A 22,806-nucleotide genomic window follows, 5' to 3' on the forward strand; every position below is an offset into this window, starting at 1 on the left:
ATCATATCTTTTATGACATCTCAAGTGGTCAAGACAAGACTGAAACAAGGACATGAATGGTGAGTGACAGGTCTAAAAGTGGCATTCAGTATGCCATGTCATCAATTTAAGGTACAGCTAACAGGCATGCTAAGCTTATGACATTCATACTGCCTATTCTAACTCCACAAGCTAAGATTATGACTCCACAACATTTTTCTGGAATACATGGAGGAAAATAGCTATGGCCAAGTCCACCTACACAGTAGTAGAATAATATGCTGTAACATTCCTTCCCAAATAACAACTCCTTTTTAGTGGATCATTACCCCACACAACTATCATCCTTTAGTCAAGGACATTCACGAGGCAGCAAGCCCAGTTTTACCAACCTATTGAAAGTAAAGAGAACACTCAACCGTGACAAGCATGCCACCACAAACACCAGTGATTACTTCATCAGTCATCTTTGCTCAATTAAAGATTCTAAAAGGACTTGGGCATCCAGCTCAGTGGAACTTGAACGAAGACTTGAAATCAGAATTGCTTGCTCGCTGAAACAGGAGAAAGACAAAGAGATAGGACGATGATACTAGATCCCATACTTAGCATTCCATTGTTATAAGAAAGACAAGCTTGTGTATACAAAGCCTCACATGGATGTCGGCAAAGAAAGAACATATATTTTATGCCTCCACTATTCTGGAAAGTTTATACTAACAAAAAATACTTAGTGACATCCGATGACATATAATATGAAAGATGATGGTAGGGAAGCCTTCGAGTTGGTAGAGTCCACAATAAAGCCCAGAATTATCCCCCACACACCTATTTTCGTCACATACTGTTCATGTCTCAATGATGAGGCTCTTGTGACAGTGTTATGAACCTTCAATCTGAGCCTGTTCTTTCCATTCACCTTTTAAATTTGCTTGCCACAGCCTCACAATACCATCACTTCCTGAGCTTGCCAACGTCATGCCACACATATCCCATTCTACTTGCCAGATCTGAATACCAAAATAAAACGAAAGTACAGGTGTTTAAAGAAGTGGCCAAGACATGAACACAAAGAAAGTGAAGCACTTGTGTTTAAAGAAGTGGCCAAGACATGAATGTTCATATAAAGAATCCACTTTACATATAAGAAAGTAACCTAACAAAATATATTGAAAAACATATTGATGATGCAGTCTAACAGCTCTCCCAAAAAAAGGTGACAGATTTACCTCTAGAGACTCTAATGCTTTATTAAAGAGCATCATCTTGTCATTAACAGCACTTTGTTCAACCCAATATAGACACACCCACCAAATTAAAGTTGTCATGTTTTTTTATTGATCAAATAGTTTGAAGCTGTCACATAACCTTGTCAGAAAGGCTAGTAAGGTGTGGTTTCAAATAGGTTTCCTTAGTCAGCACACATTGGTCCTTGGAAACCTGAAGCCCCTCTAGGTTCTTTGTTCAAGAAAGCTGACTTCATGTCCATCCGAAATATTGGCCATCTGTGATGCACAGCAAGTGCAAGAATTGGCATTCTTGCAGTAGGAGCAAATGTTTTGCGATAGTTTAATCCTTCCATCATACCGTTTTGCTAACAATCTAGCCTTGTACTTGTCCATTGTACTTGTCAAAAAAGCCATTAGACTTGTACTTAGCCTTTGAAGCCAGTTTGCTACCAATATGGCCTTGTCCTTGTCAAGTGAGCCATCCGACTTATATTTGACCTTGAAGACCCATTTGGTACCTATCACCTTCAACCATGCAGGCCGAGGCATTTGTTCCCACGTATTGTTGCAGAGTATAGAGTCTATCTCAATCTTAATGGTCTCTTCCCACAATGAGCTCCCTTTCGCCTCCTCAAATGTCTACGTATCATGAAAATCCATCATGCCTTAGTCTACCAAGTTGAGTACGTCAGCCTGAGCTTACAATCTCTTGAATCTCTTGGAAGCAATTTCTACAAATGCTAACGTAGTAGCTCTTGACATTGTACTGTGTTATGTTACCAAAACTCACGCAAACTCTCACTGCAGTAGCAAACAGATGCCACCACACAACCTACGCAAACATGGATAGATTCTCAATCCCTAGAAGCCCCTAGGTGCTCTATCCTCCCACACCCAAGCCCAGCAGTCACCTTCTAATTAGGCATTATGTCACCAAGCTGTAAATATTCCAAAATCAAAGCATAAGTTGACCATTTATTGATCATAATTAATGAGTTCTTCGTTTATTTAATTATGCTCAAAGAGTTACTTTCATTTGGTCAAAGTCTTGACTTCGGTCAAAGATACTTAACCTCGGTTAAGTAAGCCTAATCTCGGTTAGAGAGACTCGGCTACAAAGATGGCTAACCACGGTTAGCCAAAGAACTAAAGCGTTGACTTTGGTCAGAGTGTTGATTTCGGTCAACAAGACTTGGCTCACATCAAGGGGGTTAACCTCGTTAACCAAGGCGCGCCAACTTCGGTTGGAGAGACTTGGCCATAACTAAGGCACTTTGACTGATGGTCATGTGAGAAAGAGAGAGAGAGAAGCAAACAAGCTAGAAGCAAGAACTAAAGAGCCAAAACAGAGAGTTCTAGAGAAGCCCAACTCACTGCTTAGGGGATCTCTGGAATTGGGGCTAACAGCCGAGTGGGGGGGCTATATAGCCAGCGAATCCCTCGCGGAGTGAAGATGTAGAAAACACCTGCAGGCCAAGCCTTGCAGAAACGAGCACGCCTCTCAATAGTCGCCTTGGAGCTTGGAGTCCCGCGCTCCCAGGTGGACCATAGAGTGTAAATGATATCCTGCCAGATGGCAACCAAGGTAGCCGAGGGTGGAACTGGGTGCTCTCCCATCACAAGACTGCACCGAGCCACCCAAATGTTCCAAGCCGTGATGCTGGCTACCACCTCCCAAACGCTATCCTCCCTAGGAGGAGGAGGAACTAGGGTGTTAGGGGGGACTGCCTCGCGGAGTGCAATCCTCTGAATGCTCTGACCCTGTATCCAGTAGGCTGGGGAGATCTCATTAATATGAAACGCGTGTCCTCCCTCTATCAACCAAGCCACCATCCCCTAGGTGTAATCTTTGTCTATACTCTGCATGTGTGTCATGATCCTGAGGGCTCTCATTCAAATCCTCGCTGCGCTATGACAGCTCCATAGGCAGTGCGGAATAGTCTCTAGGACACCATTTGAGCAGCAGTGGCACTGCCCCTTCACTCGCATCTACTCCAACCACGGGCCGATGGGCAAGCCTCCGTGGGCTACCAGCCAGAAGAAGTATGAGATCTTCCTCAGCTACAAGCAGGACCACAACCGCGTCCAAAACCTGGAGCGAACATCTTGGGGCACTCTCTGGGTCACCCAGTGTCTTTCTCTTGAGGGAGTCCACCTCGACAAGTCCATCTGAAGTCTCTTGCCAATCTGTGTGGTGTAGGAAAAGAAAGGTACCTCATCAATAAATAGGATAAGATACAAAGTAGTGTGGAGGTGGTTTTGTCTAAGTGACAAAACCACCCACTAAGTGTGGTTAGGGGGAAAAACCTCTAGTCAGGGAAAAGTGCCCCTAACTCACTTATGGATTACATTCGCCACTACCTCGAGTTATGGCAATAATTCTAACACCCCCCTGCAGTGCCAACATTATGATGTACAAGGAAGTGATCAATCACCAAAAGGAGATAAGTTCAAGGCACTGCGAAATGCCTCAAACTTCTCACGTGGAAGTGCTTTGGTGAAGATGCCTGCAACATTGTCATGTGTTGACACATAGATGATACTGATCTCCCCTACATGCAACTTTTCTCTGACATAATGATAATGAACCTCAATTGCTTCGTGCGAGCATGAAACACAGGATTCTTTGCCACTGCTATAGCACTTTGACTATCAGTGAGAATCGGAGAAGGAACCCCCAATGAGAGATAAAGATCAGCAAACAAACGACGCATCCAAACACATTCAACTGTCGCTGTGAAAGTTGCCTTGTACTCAGCTTCACATAAGGAAGTAGCCACAGTAGATTGTTCTTGCTCAACCAAGAAATGCAAGCTTTGCCCAAAAAGAAACAATTACCACTTGTGAACTGTCCCAATCGGAGTCACTGTAAGCAAGCATCTGCAAGTCACCCCTCCTTGGAAACATCAAGCCATAAGACTTTGTGCCTTGCGAGTAACAAAAGATGCATTTTACACCCTGCCAATGTGTTGTCTTTCGGCTGTGCATATACCTGCTCACCTCAAATACTACATACTGAATATTGGCCGTGTACTGCACATAAATGAGGCATCCAATAGCCTCTGGCTCCATGGGAGTGGCTGTAGACTTACAATCTTGCATGTTGAATCTATCAAGAGCTTTTGCACATACTTGGATTGAGACATAACAATGCCACGCTTGTCTTGCATGAATTGGATCCCCAAATAGAAATTTAACATGCCCAAATCTATCATGTCAAATTCAGCTTTCACTTCAGTCTTGAAATCTACAATTATTTCCTCGTTTGACCCTGAGAGCATCATGCCATCTACATAAAGAATGATGACTTAAATATCCCTCCCATCCTTCTTGATGTAGAGAGTGCTTTCAGTGGGACTATTGTGTAGCTCCTTCCTTGCCAACAAGGAATCAATCTTGCATACCATGCACGTGACGCTTGTTTCAGCCCATATAAAGCTTTATTCAGCTTGCAAATTTGAAGTGCATTGCCTGAAAGTTTAAAGCCAAAAGGTTGTTTGACATAAACCTCTTCTTGCAAGTCCCCATTAAGGAAATCTGTTTTTATGTCCAACTGATGGACATTCCAAACAAAATTTACAGCCATGGCAATAATTGATCTGATAGTGGCCATCCGGGATGTAGGAGTAAAAGTCTCCTCATAATCTACGCCATTTTTCTAAGCATAGCCTTTGGCAACCACCTTCACCTTGTTCCTATCAATGGACCCATCTGGCTTCTTTTTCACTTTGAAAACCCAATTGGTACCAATGGCATGTTTTCCTCGTGGTAGATCCACAACATCCCAAGTCTAATTTTTCTCAATGAACTGCTATGCATTGTGCATGGCATTCGTCCAGTGCACATTATCCTTGGCTTCTTCGAAAGTATCACGTTCTTCTTCATCAAGAAGAGTATCTGCATAAGCTGATTCAACAGAAAGAGCCCCCCTTACTCAAGTCTACTTTCCCTGAGAGTCTGTAGTAACTAGTTTGAAACTGTTTTTGCTGCATGGATCTCTTGAATCTCTTACCTAACAACATCATCCATTGCCTATGGAGAAACAAAATCAGTAGGTGGCTGAATCGGGACATGTGCATCAGGAGGAGGCTGTTGTAAATGCTGATTTTCAACATGAGTATCAGCTAGGGAACCAAAAGCAATAGGAAGGAACCCCTCAAAACATCATCTGAAGAAGCTGGAATAGTGAATTCAGCATGTGTATGAGCTGAAGTCTCTGAAAAGATTACATCTCTACTTACAAAAATTTTGTGTGTGGTAGGATTGTAGAAAGAAAGAAAGTTTATTAAAGTCTTCGGAAGACCGATGGGTCTATGAGACTGAAATCTTGATACAACGAGCCGTGCTAGTGGAGCTACTAAATGAGCATCCATACCAATGCAAAATGCAAAATTGCAAAATGGCAGTACTAAGTCCTAAGTACAACATAGTCATGTCGATGGTCGACTATATATCAATCTCAGCATCATCATCAATATCATCATCATCCCCAGCAACAGCAAGATATCAGGATGAATGAGGCAATGGAGACATGAAGTCGGCAATAGAGTGTTGTCGGCCACTCGAAGGTGCGGTCCTGGCACATCTCCTGGTCGTAGCTCTGCGTCTAACCAGGGCTAATGTGACCCCCGTCGGTCGGGCTCCGACTCTAAACAAGGAGGAGATGTCTCCAAGTGTGATCTGTGTGTCGACCCTTTGTCTGAGCTGTCAGGTCACAGGCTCCGGGTCACGTTCATGTCAAGGCCTCGTCTCGTTGGGGTCCATGTGATCTAGCTAAAAGAACTCCGTGATAGAGCTCTGAGAAGGATCAACCGAGGAAGAAGTCTGCTCCTGTCATGAATGAAACCTGCCAAACACTGCTGGTCTAGGTAGGAGAGAAAACGAGCTAAAATCCCATAACTATCCCTGAAGAGACAATGGAAACGTCCTCGGATCTCATAGTACACAGGACACCTGAAAATGAAATGCTCCTCTGTCTCAACCTCCTGTATGTCACATAGTGTGCATATGCACCGCTCCCTGGGTAGTCGCTCTGCTCTGCCGCTCTCGATGCGAAGTCTATGTGAAGAGACCCGGAACTTCCCAAGATAGATCCTCATCGAGTGGCGTAGGTGAATCTGTGTGTATCCCGGTGGGTCAATGAAACCCTCCACTGTGATATGTAAGAAGTGATCTCTGTAGAAGCTAAGCTTCACTGAAAGTTCACTCGCTTCCAACCAGGTCCGAAAAGTGTGTAGCTATAGTAGATCCTCACGGATAACTTGGTTGACCTCGTGTGATAAGAGGGGAGAGAACGAAGCATCCATGCTATACTGGAAGGGAGGTAGTCTATCCATGTGGAGCCCCACTCGCTCAAACCATCTCTCTGTACGTGCATACCAGCACCTCTGATCTCCTCCTGCTGCAAGTGCCATAGAAGAGGATAGAGCTATCCATGGTAGCCTGCTACGCCCCGAGGTGTAATCCCCATATTCCCTAACTCGGTACAGATATGTGATGCCCTGAAATGCAGCATCTAGCTGTAAAGAGGGTGACCCAAACTCGGCCTGAACGATCTGGTAAGGAACAGATGACTTACCACAAATCATCCGTGATAGCATGAGAACCTGTAGCGGCTCCACACGGGCCCACTCTGTATCCGACAAATCTGGCCCTTAACAAGGACTGCCATACATCCCCACTGGATGAGCCAAGGAGTCAAAAAGCAAACCCCTTGGTGCTTGGATCCTGAAAGTGTGAGCGGAAGCACTGCCTCTCTAGCCTGGCGAATGAGGCATACCCTCTACTCAAGCGTGCCTGCATCATGGATCTCATAGTGAAGCTCGGTCCGAAGAAGATAACCCCAAGATAAGTGTATGATGAAACTATCTCAACAGATGACCCCGCAAATGTGAACTGCTCCTGACGCATGATGGCTCGAGATGAATTGAAGATCATGACCTTGGTTTTACCCAGGTTGACCTTCAAATCATGAGACCCACAAAAGGACTGTAGTGCGTCTAGGTGTCTCTGAGGCTCCTCTGCTGAGGAAGACAAGAGAGCCACGTACTCTGCATAGAGCAAAATCTGGATCAGCGTGCCACAACCTACACCCCTCTGTGTCTGCATCACTATCTCAAGCTCATCAATGTAGAGGTCAAACAAGGTAGGCGACAAAGGACACCCTTGTTTGACCCCGATGGTACTCATGATCTCGTCTGTCCACCCGGATCCTGCCCGAACTCTGCCAGAAACTCTCGTAAAGTGCCATCACAGCCCAAATGATCTCCTGGTCATAACCCAAGTCCTGTAGGCACCGTATAAGGCGGGCTCTCGGGACCGTGTCAAATGCCTTGCGAAAATCCACAAAGCAACAATAAGCCCTCTGCTTCCGTGACCTCGTCTCCTCCATGATACATCTGAGCATGAGAATGTGGTCCATGGTTACATGGAATCCGGCCTCTCCTGCTGCTCTAAGTCCTCGACACTCTGCAAGTCTGCTAACCTCGGAGTCAAGTACTGATGCATAAATCTTGGACATGACATGTCCAATCATAATGGTCCTGTAGTTCTCCAGGCTCATGGGATCCCCTGCCTTGTGGATGGGTGAGATAGTATTGATGATCCAAGTGTGTGGAAATCCCAAACAAACCGCTTCGTTAAAAAGCTTTGCTAAGATCGGGGCTAGGAGGTTAATCCCATATGCAATGAACTCAGTGCATAGTCCCTCATGATCCTTCGCTCGGCCATTATGAAGTTTCATTACAGCATCCTTTACCCCTCCTCTAGTGAAGAGGGTGCAGCATGTGGGACGAGGCATGTGTGAGAGGCTAGGGACTGGCTGATTTGGGATGTCATAAAGTGTGCGTGCATAATCAAACCAGATCTGGGTGTCAGTGAGTGGCGGAGCCTAAGGGGACCGTCCTTCTAGAAATCTTCGCCAAAAGTCCTTAGACTTGTTACTAAACAAAATGTTCAGTAGCTCCTCCTCGTTTCGACGAACGGAGTCTAGTTTCTTCTTCCGTACTAGTCTACGGTATTCACATAGCGTATCGGGTGCGCTCGGAAGACTGTTTTTGGTTTCGAATCTGAGTTGACGGCATAAAGCCTTACACTCATCATCATACCAACTAATACAGGGTACGGTTCCAGGGGGTGGTGGACGGGTGGAGCGGGTGGTGTGGGAAAAAGCGTGAATGGCAATCTCGTGTAGTGAGCAGGTGACAAGGGCAGCACGATCTTCTAAAAGGGGTATGAAGCCAATATAAGCGAGAAGTATGTACAAACGGCCAGAGTAAGAAGGTGAGTGATCCCGATCAAAGCGTATATCGTGGTAGGTGGAGTGAGCACTGAGTGGGGTGGAAGGTGCTGTGCGAAGGGAGGTGGAGATGTGAAAGAAAAGTTATGTATGATCAGCCCCTAGCAGGAGAGGTGCTACAGTGAAGTCAGTAATGCGAGATGTGAAGATAGGGGATCCCATGATGTAATCAACAACACTGGAGCCCCCCCCATGTGGAAAGCATGTGAAACCACCTGAAGCGGGCCATTTGTCAAGACCATTATAGATAATGAGATCATGTATCCTGCCTAGGTCTAATAGGGCCTGCCCATAAGATGAGAATGGACCTCGCCTGTCAACCGAAACCCGTAGCATACCTCCTCCTCAATATCTGCCGGTAGAGTGAAATCATCCCTGAAATCAAGAAGTGGTACCTGACGGGCCCTTGTCCTCGCGTTGAAGCCCCCCACTAGAAGGACTTTTCCGCGGCTAGAAAAGTCAACAATGGACTCATAAAGGACAGCAAATGGGGATGTCTCATCATCACCTCAAATATCTCTGGCAAAGTGGGAGGTCCCCGGGGGGAAGTAGCAAACTGCGACAAACAGATATTGGCTGTCCATGTGTCGTATCCAGATCTTAAGAAATCTGGAATGTATATCTCTTTGCTCTACTGAAATGATCCCTCGAAGAGTGCATCTGAAAAGGATTGCAACTCCACCTAAACCTCGAACTCCTCCTATACCCCTCGTCTCATCTCTGTAGGCAGACTCCCATGTATATCCGCTGACTATTGGAAGAGGGCGCTCTAGACTCTAATGTGTCTCTGTATAGAAGACTATGTCGTGGCCTGTATAGGATTCCGAAAAGTTCTCTGGTTCTAACCATAAGGTACCATTACAATTCCAAATGGTGCACGACAAGGTCTCGAATATCTGAGTCTCATAGACCCCGCTTCCCTATGTAGGGGAGGGGACAGGTGTCCTACGGGGGCCTGTAAGAAGTCGTCCCTCTCGTACCACTGCCCACTTCCCCTCCTTCCGAGCCTGATTCCGCTGCTGTTGTAGCAAAGAGCGCCTCTTCTCAACCTGTAGAGGTGTGAGGTCCTCATCCATAGAGATTGCTGGCTGATCTCGAAGGACTGACCTGCGTCGTAGAGCTGAAAGTCGTGCCTGAGTGTCATGAAATCGTATGATCAAGGGTTGCTCTCGGTTGGGATCTCTGCCCACCCGCCATGCCCTTTCTATCTTGGGCTCAGCCACACCCAGGGTAGCGGTCACGAACGTAGTCGCATCTACCATCGATGTAGCCTCAGTGCGTGGGATCCCGCGTACTCTAATGTTGAGAGCCTTACTGGCTCTCCGCTGCTGCTCCATGAGGGTAGCCGAAACGGTGACCCTTGCGGGTTCTCGTTTGGCCACGTCAACCCATCCAGAAGTCTCCTCAATAGCAGATTGCATGCTCGCAATCTGTGCCTCGACCACCGGGCTACTCCATGGGCCAGTGTGTATGGTTGTGACCTCCTGTCGGAGCTTGATATCCTCACTAAGTCCTTGAATTAGACCCGCCTGCTCTCGAATGACCCTAGCCTGCTCCTATATGATGCGGCTCTGCTCCTGGTTGAAGCGGACCTACTCCCGTGCGAAGCAAGCCAGCTCCATCTCACGCTCACGAAAACTATGTATCTCCGTGAGCAAAGTCTCACGGGCCTCTGGTGTATCAGCCCACCCATGTCCATGCTGAAACTGTGGTGACTGTGGCATGAAAGAGTGGGACTGAGTCCGGAAACTGGACGGTGACTGAGTGAGGAACGGAGATGACAGTGGAATGGATGAGGCAGTCTCAACGGGGTGTGGGAGGGTGGGCTGACTGAGAGAGAGAGGGGAGAGTGAAGCGTAATGCGGCACAGTGTATGATACCTCCGAAGTAGGGGTCATAAGCTGTGCGAGAGCTGTAACAGGAGAAGAGGGAAAGGGAACAACAACCGGCGCCATGGGCATGAGTATGTCACTGATCGTAGATGTAGATGGAGCTGAGACAAGAACTAGAGCTGCGCCTGAAGCAGGGACTGAAGTCGAAGTAGAGATAGAGATAGAGGGAGCTGAGGTTGGAGCTGAAAACGAAACTGACACTGTAGCAGGAGTTGAGGTTGAGGTTGAGGTTGAGATTGAGGTAGAGATAGAGGCTGAAGAAGCTGAGGCGGGTCCTACCTTTGCCTTGCTGTCTACCCCGAGTCCACTTCGGTTGTAACATGTGTTCACATCCTCCAATTTCAGTTGTGTCGTTTGCTTTTTTTTTTTTTTGTTATTGTCGTCTTTCTTGGCTTTGTTTCCCATTTCTCTTGGGATGCGGGTGCAGATCTTAGTGTTAGTGTTCAGCCAGGAGAGGGAGCACCGGTTCCCCCCCCATAATGGGAGGCACATCCAGTGCGAGGTGGTGGAGAGGTAGGGCGGAAGCCTTAAGTGGAGAGGCAGCCAGGAGGTGGAGAAGGAGAGGCTAAGATGACGAGGATGGCGAGGGTTTTTTTATTTTTTATTTTTTATTAATAAAAAGGTGGTTGTGGTTTCTTTTTCTTTTCTTTTTTTGGAAGTTCCACAAAAAAAAAAAGGGGGGGGGGAGCGAAGGTGGCGAGGGGAGCAGAGAAGGGGGGGGGCGGTGGATGAGTGGAAAAGGAGTGTTAGCACCTGTGTTGGGAGTGTAGGGTGACAGCTTGGCAGGCACACTTCCATGTGACCTGCAGGGTGTGCTTAGCAAGCACAACCTTATCCATGTATATGATGTGACTTTAGTCACATCTTCTGAATCAATCATTCGAGCTTTTTGTGCTTGCTCTCTCCTCGTGTGTCTCGTCTCTGCACCAACAAATGGTATCAGAGCCTCGTTGAGCTCTTGCACCCAGCTCCTGCTCCTGCTGTCACTCCTGCTCCTGCTTCTACATCCCGTACGTACAACTCCAAGTCATCCAAAGCTGTCTGTACAGTGCCGTACGTTCGGTACAGGTCCGTACGTACCCGCTGCTCCAAAACCTGCGTAGCTGCATTCACGCCGTATGTTCTGTACCTGCTTGCACTTGCTGTACCTATTGCGTCATCACAATTCCATACATGCCGTACGTGTGGTACCTGCACCTGACCGTACAACAACGCCGTACAGTCGCACCTGCAACCTTACCTGTGCCGTCGCAAGTAGTCGTCCCCGTACAGCCTGAAGGCACGTACGTGCCTGCCCCGGTCCGTACCATCGTGTACATGCTGTACCTGTTGCAGTCGTATCCGCTACAGTCGTACCTGCGTCATCGCCCAGCGCTGTATCAGTCTTACCTGCGCTGCCCGTACCAGCATCCGTACCAGCATTCGTACCTGCGTTGTGTTGAGTGACCGTATTGCACAAGTATTTCCATACGACCGTACAGTCCACGACCGTACAGTCCAGCTGCAAAAATACGTACTAGTACATCTGTACCTGCAGATCCGTACAGGGTTTCCTTCATCTGCAGGTGATCTTTGGTAGGCACATTTTGCAGACAGCCATTGTTTGGCTCAATTTTCGGGAGTACATTTGGGGCATTTTGTTTGTTGCAGACATTGCAATCAAATTGCAGAATCTACTTCAGAAATTTGGGGCTTTTTGGTTCTGCTTGCAATCTTGCAAACAGATCTGCAGATTTAGTCCAAACATTTGGGGCTTTCTGTTGAAATTGCAAATTTTGGGGCTTTCTGTGCTATTGCCCCTTTCTGGTTGCAATTTCAAGCTCGAAATTTGGGGCTTTCAGTTTTGCAGTACAATTCCTTGAAGAAATTTGGGAAAATTATGTGCAATTGCAATGGCAGAAAGGGATGTTTTTGGATTGCTCTCTGCAGAAGATAAATTGGATGGGACCAACTATCCTCTCTGGTCGTACATGATGCGACATGTGCTTGTGGCCAAAGGTTTTTGGGGCATTGTGGATGGCACTCAGTTGCGTCCACATGCACCAACAAATACTCCTTCACCTAGTTCAGAGGGTGAGTCATCTCGGATTACAGAGATATCACAATCACCTACTCCACAGCAGAGTCGATGGGATGGCCGAGATGCCAATGCACATGCCTTGATTGCATTATCTGTTAAAAGAAGCATTATTCCTCACATCCGGTCATGCAAAACAGCAAGGGCAGCTTGGGAAAATTTGGCAAAGTTGTACCAAGTCAGGAATGAAGCCCGTGTGGCATACTTGAAGAGGAAATTGGAGACTCTTCCTATGCTTGATGGTGATTCCATGGATGATTATCTCACGAAGGTAAAGGATTTACGGGAGCAATTAGCATCTGTGGATGAGATTATTCCGAATGCCTCGTTGGTTTCTACATTGTTGCAGGCCATCCCCGACACATATTAGAATGTGTCCACTACTATGCAGCTTATGATGAAGGGTAATCCCAATTCAATTACCTTCGATGAGCTTGTTTCTATACTCTTGCAAGAGGAGCAGTTCAGATATAATAGGACTGTGATGCGTGTGGCTGATCAGGCTTTTATTGCCAGCCAGAAAGGCAAAGGTAAGGCTGCGTTTCAGGGGGGCAGCAAGCCCAAGAAAGATGCAGGCCAGCCATCTGGCAAGTATGAAAAAGAGGGTGATAAACCCAAGAAAAAGGGGAAGTGCAACTATTGCAAGAAGCCAAGACACTACATTAATGAATGTCGCAAGAGGCTTGAGAAGGAAAAGAGCAAAGGGGCCAGCATGGCAGTGCCGGATAATGTCCCCAAGTCGGATAACAAAGAGGCTGCAAATTACACTTATACATCCTCCCATGATGAGGAATGGGCTTTTGCAGGCATGAAACCTTTGCCCCTACCTCTCGCATGACCACTATCAGATGCATGATCGCCATGGCAGCCCATCATGGATGGCAAGTACATCAGCTGGACATCAAAACAGTGTTCCTACATGGAGACTTGCATGAGGAGGTTTATGTTACACAGCCTCGTGGATTTGTGCAGGATGGACAGGAACACTTGGTGTGCAGGCTTCGCAAAGGTTTATGTTACACAGCCTCGTGGATTTGTGCAGGATGGACAGGAACACTTGGTGTGCAGGCTTCGCAAAGCTCTGTATGGCCTTAAGCAGACACCTAGAGCTTGGTATGAAAACACACATATTTGGTTGCCCAGGGATTCAGCAACAGTCCAACTGAGAGTACCCTCTATGTTAAAAGGACTCAGGATGTTTTTTTGGTCATTGTTTTATATGTTGATGACATGCTGCTCACAGGCCCCAATGAGCAAAATATTGCAGCCTTCAAGGCTGAATTACATTCCTCATTTGAGATGAGTGATCTGGGCCCTTTGCATTTTTATTTGGGCATTCAGTTTATACAGCGGAATGATGGTATTGTTCTGATACAAACTAAGTACATCCAGAAGTTGCTTCAGCGGTTCTCTTTCCAAGATTGCAAGCCAGTTGCAACTCCTGTGGAGACTAGGATGAAATTCAGCATTGAAGATTCTGGGGACGCTTTTGATCAGACATTGTACCAGCAGGCTGTGGGCTGTTTGATTTATTTATGCAATACACAGCCAGATATTCAGTTTGGGGTCTCCTTATTGAGCAGATTCATGCATTGCCCAGGAACCAAGCATTGGCAGGCTGTTAAGCGGGTGTTCAGCTATTTGCACGGAACTATGCACCTTGGTTTATTCTTTCCCAAGGGGGCTGATCCACAGCTGCATGCTTTCTGTGACTCCGATTGGGCAGGATGCTTTGACACAAGAGTGTCCACTTCAGGTTTTTGCTTCTACTTTGGGCAGTCATGGATCTCTTGCTTGAGTAAGAAGCAACCCTCCATGGCCACTTCCAGTTGTGAAGCTGAGTACAGGGCAGCTTTCACAACCACCGTTGAATGTGTTTGGCTCAGGCGATTATTTGCTGATTTGGGTATGAGACAGGAGTCTGCTACCTCTATTTTTACAGACAGTCAGATGCTTTGGCAGTTGCGAAGAATCCCGTCTTCCATGCTCGCACAAAGCATATTGAGGTTCATTATCATTATGTCAGAGAGAGATTGTCTGCCTCAGAAATCAGCATGATCTATGTGCCTACACATGACAATGTGGCAGATATATTTACCAAAGCATTGTCTCGTGAGAAGTTCGAAGGCTTTCGCAAGCTTCTGAACTTACTTCCTTTTGGTGATTGATATCACAATTGCCTTGTACACTGTCACCACATCACTCCAGGGGGGTTTGTTAGCACCTATGTGTTGGAAGTGTAGGGTGACACCTTAGGTGTAGGCCCGGGGCACTTTTTACTCCAACTAGTGGAGGTTTTTTCCCCCGAGCTTGGCAGGCACACTTCCATGTGACCTGCAGGGTGTGCTTAGCAAGCACAACCTTATCCATGTATATGATGTGACTTTAGTCACATCTTCTGAATCAATCATTCGAGCTGTTTGTGCTTGCTCTCTCCTCGTGTGTCTCGTCTCTGCACCAACACGGAGGGAGGGAGGTGGCTGAGTGAGGGGCTAGCGGGGAGCGAGGGGCTGAGCCGGGGGCAGGGCTGAGCGGGGAGCGCGGGAGCAGGGGAGCGCGGAGCGAGGGAGCGGGAGAGCAAGGGAGCTGAGCAAGGAGCAAGGAAGCGAGCTAGCGGGGAGCGAGGGGGAGTGAGGGGTTAGCGGGGAGCGAGGGACTGAGAGTTGCGAGGGAGAGGGCAGCGGGGCGTCAGCGGGAGAGCATGAGCGTAGAGGCAGCAAGGGAGCGTGAGCGAGGGGACTGAGTATGAGTGTGAGCAAGGGGCTGAGCGTGAGCGTGAGCGAGGGGCGATTGTGCCACCTGGCTCAAGAAGTTTGGACTATGACGTACAACAAGCAAGCTTCAGCTTACGGGAGAGATGCCCCATCTCTTGGAACTGATAGGGGCTGAGGTGTCAAGGGATAGTCTTAGGGTTGATACGGGAGAGGCTTGGGGCTGAGAAGGGAAGGGCTGAAGGCTGAGAGAAGACAGCCTTTGCTTTCTGCACTATACCCAACAAAGATACACTTTAGTGCCTTATCTGACAACTTATGTCGAAACTTCACAAGCACGTGGGCATATGCAACACATCCAAAGACACAAAAATGATACACTGAAGGCTTTCTCCCATGCCAAGCCTCGTAGGAAGTGATTGTCTTCAAAGCCTTTATGGGAGCCTGATTCAAAACATAATTGGCACACATGAGCCCTTCGAGCCATACTCTGTGAGGCAACTTCTTGCTAGTGAGCATGCATCTATCCATCTCCATGAGAGTTCTATTTTTCCACTCAGCTTTGTCATTTTGCTAAGGGGTAAGCCTCACTGTAAGCTGATGTGTGATGCCTCTCTCTTTCAAAAATGCCTCAAATTCATGAGACATAGACTCCCCCCCTCTGTCAGCGCGAAGTGTCTACACCTTGAGTCCTGTCTCATTTTCAAGCTTGGCCACAAAGTGTTTGAAATACATAAACACATCTGTTTTTTTCTTCAAGCCATATACCCAAGTGTAATTTGTGTAGTCATCTATAGATGTGACATAATACAGATAACCACCCAAAGCAGGTGTCCTCATGGGACCACAGACATGATGTATCAGCTGTAATTTTCAGACAGGTCATACTACACCATCCTTTTTAAAGGAAAATCTATGCATCTTATCGAGGATGCACCTTCACAGGCATGAGGAGGAGGTGACTCCAAAGGAGACAATGCATCAACCATAGCATACTTCTGAAGTGTCATTAAGCTACCATAGCTCATGTGTCCATATCTGGCATGCCATAACTCCGCATTCTGCATGGCAGTAATGGGAGTGTTTACTGCAAGTGCAAGATCGGATCTTTTCTCATAAACATCAAACTGAAAAAGACCCCGATACAAAGTGCCGGACAACATCAAAACATAATCATTTTCTTTGTCTTTGACTGCACACTTGGCATCTTCAAATCTTACCTGAAACCCTCCTCGATTGAGTGAGGACACTGCAAGTGAATTCTTCTTGATACAAAGCACATAAAGAACATGAGAATTATGAAATCTGTGCCATCCATGGAAGCAAGTATAATGTCACCCACTTCACACACTCACTAAGAAGATTTGTTTGCACAAGTCACCCTCTTTCCAGCGGGCGGTGCATGCACAGATACAACAAAACTCTTCTTGGAAGTGATGTGCTTGGATGCACTACTATCAAAATACCATGTGTTCAATGTCTCATTGACACTGAAAGTGCATGAATCCTTCGAAGGGTCATAGTTGCAAGTCAAAAAGGCATAAGAGTCATCCTCAAGAGTGGCTGTAGTACCTAACCAGACACTTGAAAATCTGAAATGCAAGACAAAAAAGCATAATCTTCTTCAACAAAGTTGGCTGTAGCATCCGCTCTTTCATGTGCACCAGGGGCTGATGCATCTGAGACAACCATACCCGAATCCTTCTTCTTTTCCTTTGCTATTCTCTTCTCGCATTCACCAATATAGTGACCCGACTTCTTGCAGTAGTGACAAATACCCTTCCTCTTTGACTTCTCTACATCACCTTTAGCCTTGTGAGAGGGCTGTCCGGAATCAGCTTTATGCTTATGTGTAGGCTGATTAGCATGTTACTTTTGATGTGCTTTCCCTTTAGGCTTGAATTTTGAAAGCATGGCATGCCCGCCAACCTGTGTGGCCATGTTCTTCCTGGTTTGCTTCTCCTGCAACAAGAGTCCTGCCAACTCCTGAAAAGAGAGAGGATTGGCACCCCCCCTCAATGACAAATTCAGCGAGGTATGAAAACCGAGATACGACTCAAGAAGAGAATTCAAAGTGGAGGTAATCATCCATGAATCAGGAATGATCTCATCTATATTCAGCAATTGTTCCCTTAAATCTTGAAGCTTGACGAGGTGAGCATTCATGGAATCACCCTCATCCATATGTGTGTGAGATAGCCCTCTCTTCAGGACAGAGACCTGAGCATCATTTTCGGCTGCAAACATACTCTCTAAAACATCCCAAGCTGCCTTCGAGGTCTTGTATGACCGAATGTGTGAAATGATAAACCTTTTGACAAAAAGAGAAATAACTAAAAGAGCTTGTGCATCATGTGAATCCCACATTTTCTGTTCTTGTGTGGGAGGCACCAAAGCAGTAGCTGTTGCACCTAACACTTGTCCTGCACCTTGTGCTTGACCTCTACTCCTTCCTCCACCTTGTTAAGAAGGAGTGGCAGGTGCAACCATAGTCTCTAGCCTTGTCTCTCATCATCGTTGACATAATCCCATAGGTGTTTACCAACTAAGATATTGCAAACCATAAAGCTCCATAAGGAGTAGTTGGTGCCATCCAGCTTATCCTTCTGTGTGAGGACACCAAAAACCTCATTGCGGTTGTTTTGAGCCATATCTTCCAAATAAAACAAAAATTCAGCAAATCTCACAAGTCAAATCCCTTCCTGGGGTCAAAGATGCACAAACAAAGTCTACAGCCTATTAAAGCTTAAAATCTAGGAGGCCTCGTGGGCCTATGGGACAAAGTACACAGAAAAGCGAACTCATACAAGCCTCAGTGGGCAAAGCAAAGAGCACACTAGGACCCTTGCTAACTACTAATCTATGCTAACAAAGTCATAATCATAAATAGAAATAGTCAACTGCAACTGCATAGTGGGCCAAATCAATCTATCCAGTATCAGGAACAAACTGAAAAACAAGTCAGTATTAGCACTGGGACTCAGAACAGAATCAAAAACCGAAGCTTGGTACAGTGATGGCTCTCTGGTGGGCTGCGAAGATGTCTCATATATGTGTCTCTCGAGCTGTCTCATGTTGGGGTGGGGGACGCAATCTCCTTGCTCTCTGGACTCTCTACGCTATATCCAAAGTGACCCCTCGTCTCTGTCGGTCCCCTCTGAAGAAAGCTGTGATAGATCGGACCTCAATAGAGTGTACTCTTGAAACTCTCTGTTGCGCACGCGGTCTCTGTGCCCCTCTCTCGGTGGTATTGTGCTAGCTGCTCATCCAAACTACTCTCATGTCGGCTAGCTCCTCCTCCTCCACTCCACTGTGTCTTGGGGCTGACTCAAATGTATAGAATCCTGTGACGCGTTGCTGTGCCCGATCATCCTCTATATCTTGTGGTGGTCTGGCCATCCCTGCTGCTCTCTAATCTGTCGCAGAAGTGTATCCATGTGCCGATGCATCTCCATTAGATAAAGCCCAATATAGACCTGGTCATGGAAATGGATCAGACATGACAAAGGGCCGAAACCACTCCCCTCCCACAAGAGACAGTGGTAGCGCCCCCGGGTCTCATAGTAGGCTGGGCAAACACAAAGAAAATGCTCCTCTATTTCAATCGCCCCCATTGTACACAGCGTGCAGACCCGCTGCGCTCTGGGTATAACTTTTGCTCTCCCTACCTCGATCCTCAGCTGACAAGTTGGGAGCAAGAGCTAGAGAGCCAAAACATAGAAGATGCAATAGATAGGATAAGAGACAAAGTAGTGTGGAGGTGGTTTTGTCTAAGTGACAAAACCACACTAACCCACTGACTCTGGTTAGGGGGAAAACCCTCTAGTGAGGGAAAAGTGCCCCTAACTCGCATATGGATTAACTTCACTAGGTGGCCAGCAAGTCCCCGACCCCACATAAACACGTATATGTGATCACACCATTCTGCAATTCCTCTTGCAAAAGGGATGCAGGCACATAAATTGCCCATATATGCAAGCTCGAAAACAACTTCTTGGAAAAACTCATGAAACTCCACACACTACTAGCAGCAGCCTATAATATACATTACATTTTGGTATCTTTTTTGGTCCCCTAGGCTAAATCGACATGCAGTGGACGCTTACACATCATTGTCTACATGATTGCCATCATTTTGACACAGTTTAAAGCAAGCTTCCACCACAATGTGTCAAACAAAATCTCGCATCATATTGTTTAATAGCATTATGTTCTTTTTCAGACACTTTACACAACGTTCAATTAACAACTTGTTTTTATCGACTTTGACATCCTAACCTATATATGACAATGAACACAACGATGGCTCATCAAACATGGGTAGAAGGAAACATGTCTCTAAATCAGCAGAAGGTAAGGTGTAATTTTGATTCAGACACTACAAACAGAACATTATAGACCCCTACAGTAGTTCCTGAGCTGATAATAGCTTTAAGAGTAAGCCTCGAAAGATGCCCTTGATAGGCTTGATTGTTCCCAGACTTGGATCATTTTCTTGATACAAAAATTCATACACCATCATATCATTTTAGACAATGCAAGACCCAGGAAGAAGGATTTAAAAACAGACTACGTGCAATTCATGATTACAGACAACCCTACATATAAGTTTTTAGGTATACTCGCAGACTGATAAAGATTTATCCTTTTAATTTCAGCATACCTCTTTCTCAATATCTGTAAAGTGTGCAACCCTCTTCACTGAAACCCTTTCCTGCAGTTGTGGCAAGAAGTTCACTTGCCAGATAGATATTCCCCCTCCTGATGCGACAGCTATTAACTCATATGACCTGCTTACCAACATAAGTTAGTAGAAATATACTTATGAGCTCCACATAGCTAAATCATATCTCCATGATCAATTTCTTCAGCAACGATAAACTGTGCAACAGAAGTCCACAAGCATCATTCAAGAATCTATCTGACGTCTATGGGCCTTGCACTTTGATTGCAAAACATAGCAGACTCAAAACATCGCATACGTATGATAAGAACAGGAGATATCAAGTCCCAGCAGAACAGCATACTTAACATATGGTTCAAAAAGCAAGCATTTTGATGTCATCACAATTCTATCCCAACAATACAGTTATAAGACCCAGCAAAACAAACAGCATACTTATGACATGGTTCAAAAAGCAACCATTTTGATATCATCACAATTCTATCACAACAATACAGTTAGAAGAATAGTGCTCTCATAGGCCTTGCACTTTGATGAGAAATCATAGCAGACTCGCGACAGACACTATTTACGTCTCAAGCTTGAGAACTCATGTAAACGTGTTCACCTCACATGTTCTCTCATGACAAAGCTGCCCTTAACTCCAACTAGCTAACTCCTGCTTTGTCACAGTGTTCATCTTCCAATTCTGTATGTTGCAAAAGTTAATACACTGACAATTGCACATTATTTGAATGCAATGCTCTCATTTGCTTCCTCACACATCAGGCATCTTTTTAATAAGCTATTTTATGACGAACCTAGTTTATGGTGATGGATTCTACTTTGCACAAGGGGAGAGATTTTCTTCTCTGCCCATTCAAAAATCTATCTATGGAGAGGTATCGATGGACATAGGGTGGAGGAAAAGGTGGGACACAATCCATGCACATACATCAGTTTGTACTAAGTGTATAGGCCTGCAAAGCATTTGACACGCATTTTGATTCTTGAAATTCCAAATAGATTTTGATGAAACTTGCCGTGCAAGCATTGCCCAACCTATCAACAGCCTAAGGCTTTCACAGTCGCCAGATGCCTCAATGATCTGAAATTGGCGAACAGGACATGCATTGTATGGTACCATTTAAGGAGATTCCATGAGACATTGACAGTACCAGACACAATGGCAGTTCCAGATAGAAAAGATCATATTGCAAAAAAAAGGTTGGCCTTGGTCTCCTGAACCATGCAACCATACAAAACAAAACAAAGAGTCTTAAGGAGTCTTTGTTCTGTACAAGATGCAGATGCTCGATATGCAGGTCTAAAAGGCATACAAGGGTGGAGAGGTAGCTTTCACAATAGCACATGGTTTATAAATGACGGTAGGTTGTCACAGATATACTCACAATGTCACCAAAATCCAAGACTTCCACGCAACAAATATGGGCAAATTAAAGAAATCCACACGAGAAAAACAAACTGAAAGCAAGGACCACTCTCATGAGATCACGGAATAGAAGGATAGAAGAGAGAAAGAGAACCACCACGTGCAATACTAGGGCTCAGAAATAAGGGCTGGAACCTGCCGTAGGCTTTTATTACTTTCAAACAAAAATACAAGGTCAAATGAGTAACTAGGCAGGCAGGCTTTCAATTTATTGATTACAATCTTGCTAAACCGAGAAGCTTTTCGCCTAAAGCTGGCGCTTGCTTTAGCTGGCTTTTGGCTAAAGCCGTGCTTTTTATTAAAAACTCAGCGCCCCATCTTTTTAGCTAGATTTCCACATGCAAAGGCTCCCAAAAGACCTTTCCTGGCTTTTCCCCTTAAAACGTGGGCAATTTACCCCTCTCTAGGGGACCTGCAGTAAAAACAAATAAATACACTAACAATTACCCGTTAATTGTTAGCCAATGCTTGCATACTCGTGCCCTTGCCCAATCTTGGCCCTCTATGAGTTTTCCCACGTGGCACATGAACAAATAACAAATAAATACTCTAGTCATGGTCAATCCTCTTTGACCAAGGCCAAAATAACAAGAATATTTGTTTTATTCCTTGGGACATCAAAAATATCATCTTGTGACATCCTCTCCACTTCTAATCAGTTGTCATCAACTGAAGAGAATCTTGCAAGCATTGTGCTACTTATTCTTGTGTTCGTTTTGTTCTTGGGATCCCTTTTACTTGACCTCATCAAAGGTGACTTTGGGGATGCTTCAAGGAAGCCGTCATCCTCTCTCTCTCTTGGAATCTATCGCTGAAAATCTCTTGAACTTGGCAAGGTAACCTTTGGTCACCATGCCTCTAGATATAGCTTTAAACTCGGAAGATAGTTTGAACAATAATTCTTATCCTCCCACTTGGCATCTCATGTCAAGTAGTTCTTGAACCTGACAAGGTACCCTTGGGTAACCTTGTATTTGGGCCTTTACTTCTTGGCGAGTCCATGCCCTCCTCTTATTCGCAAATCCATGCCCTTATTCTTGCTGCGCAAAGCACTGGCTGCTCGCCCCTCTTTTCTTTCTTTTGGCTGAAGTTTTTTTTTGGCCGCTCGTGACTTTCCTTCTCCTCAAAGCACTAGGCAATCACATGCCCCTCTTGACCATACTGGAAAATACTTTGCTTCCTATGTAAGATTTGGGGAGAGACAGAGCAAGAGAGTGACTTGAGAGCTGAAAGCTTGAGAGCTTAGTTGCAATAGAAGAGTGTAAGTGTGATACAACTGAAAGAGTGAGATAACGTTTTGTCCTAGTGACAAAACCTTAGTAGTCACTAACCATAGTTAGTGGACTAACTGCAGTTAGGAGAAAAAACCTCTTAAAGAGGGAAAAGTGCCCCTAACTAGCTTATTAAATTACATTGGTCACTGCTGAATTATATCTATAATTCTAACACCCCCTGCAGTGCCAATGTCATGTACAAGGATGATTAATCACCAAACGGATATAAGT

The 22,806-nt window shown here is 45.7% G+C and overlaps 1 protein-coding gene across 1 annotated transcript in view; it reads right to left on the reverse strand.

Moving 5' to 3' along the window:
* Nucleotides 1–474: 474 nt before the first annotated feature.
* SEH1H (Transducin/WD40 repeat-like superfamily protein) overlaps nucleotides 475–22,806 on the reverse strand; it is a 90,564-nt gene continuing 68,232 nt past the window's right edge. The window contains exons 7-8 of the mRNA XM_087383649.1: nucleotides 19,849–19,975; nucleotides 475–989 (exon numbers count right to left, since the gene is read on the reverse strand). Of these exons, the coding sequence (XP_087239775.1) occupies nucleotides 861–989; nucleotides 19,849–19,975 (256 nt within the window). The 3' untranslated portion in view covers nucleotides 475–860. The remainder of the gene's footprint in view (nucleotides 990–19,848; nucleotides 19,976–22,806) is intronic.

This window comes from Dipteris shenzhenensis, chromosome 13, assembly GCF_047967505.1.
Source record: "Dipteris shenzhenensis isolate YYH24624 ecotype China chromosome 13, Dip_SZ_1.0, whole genome shotgun sequence".
NCBI lineage: Eukaryota > Viridiplantae > Streptophyta > Polypodiopsida > Gleicheniales > Dipteridaceae > Dipteris > Dipteris shenzhenensis.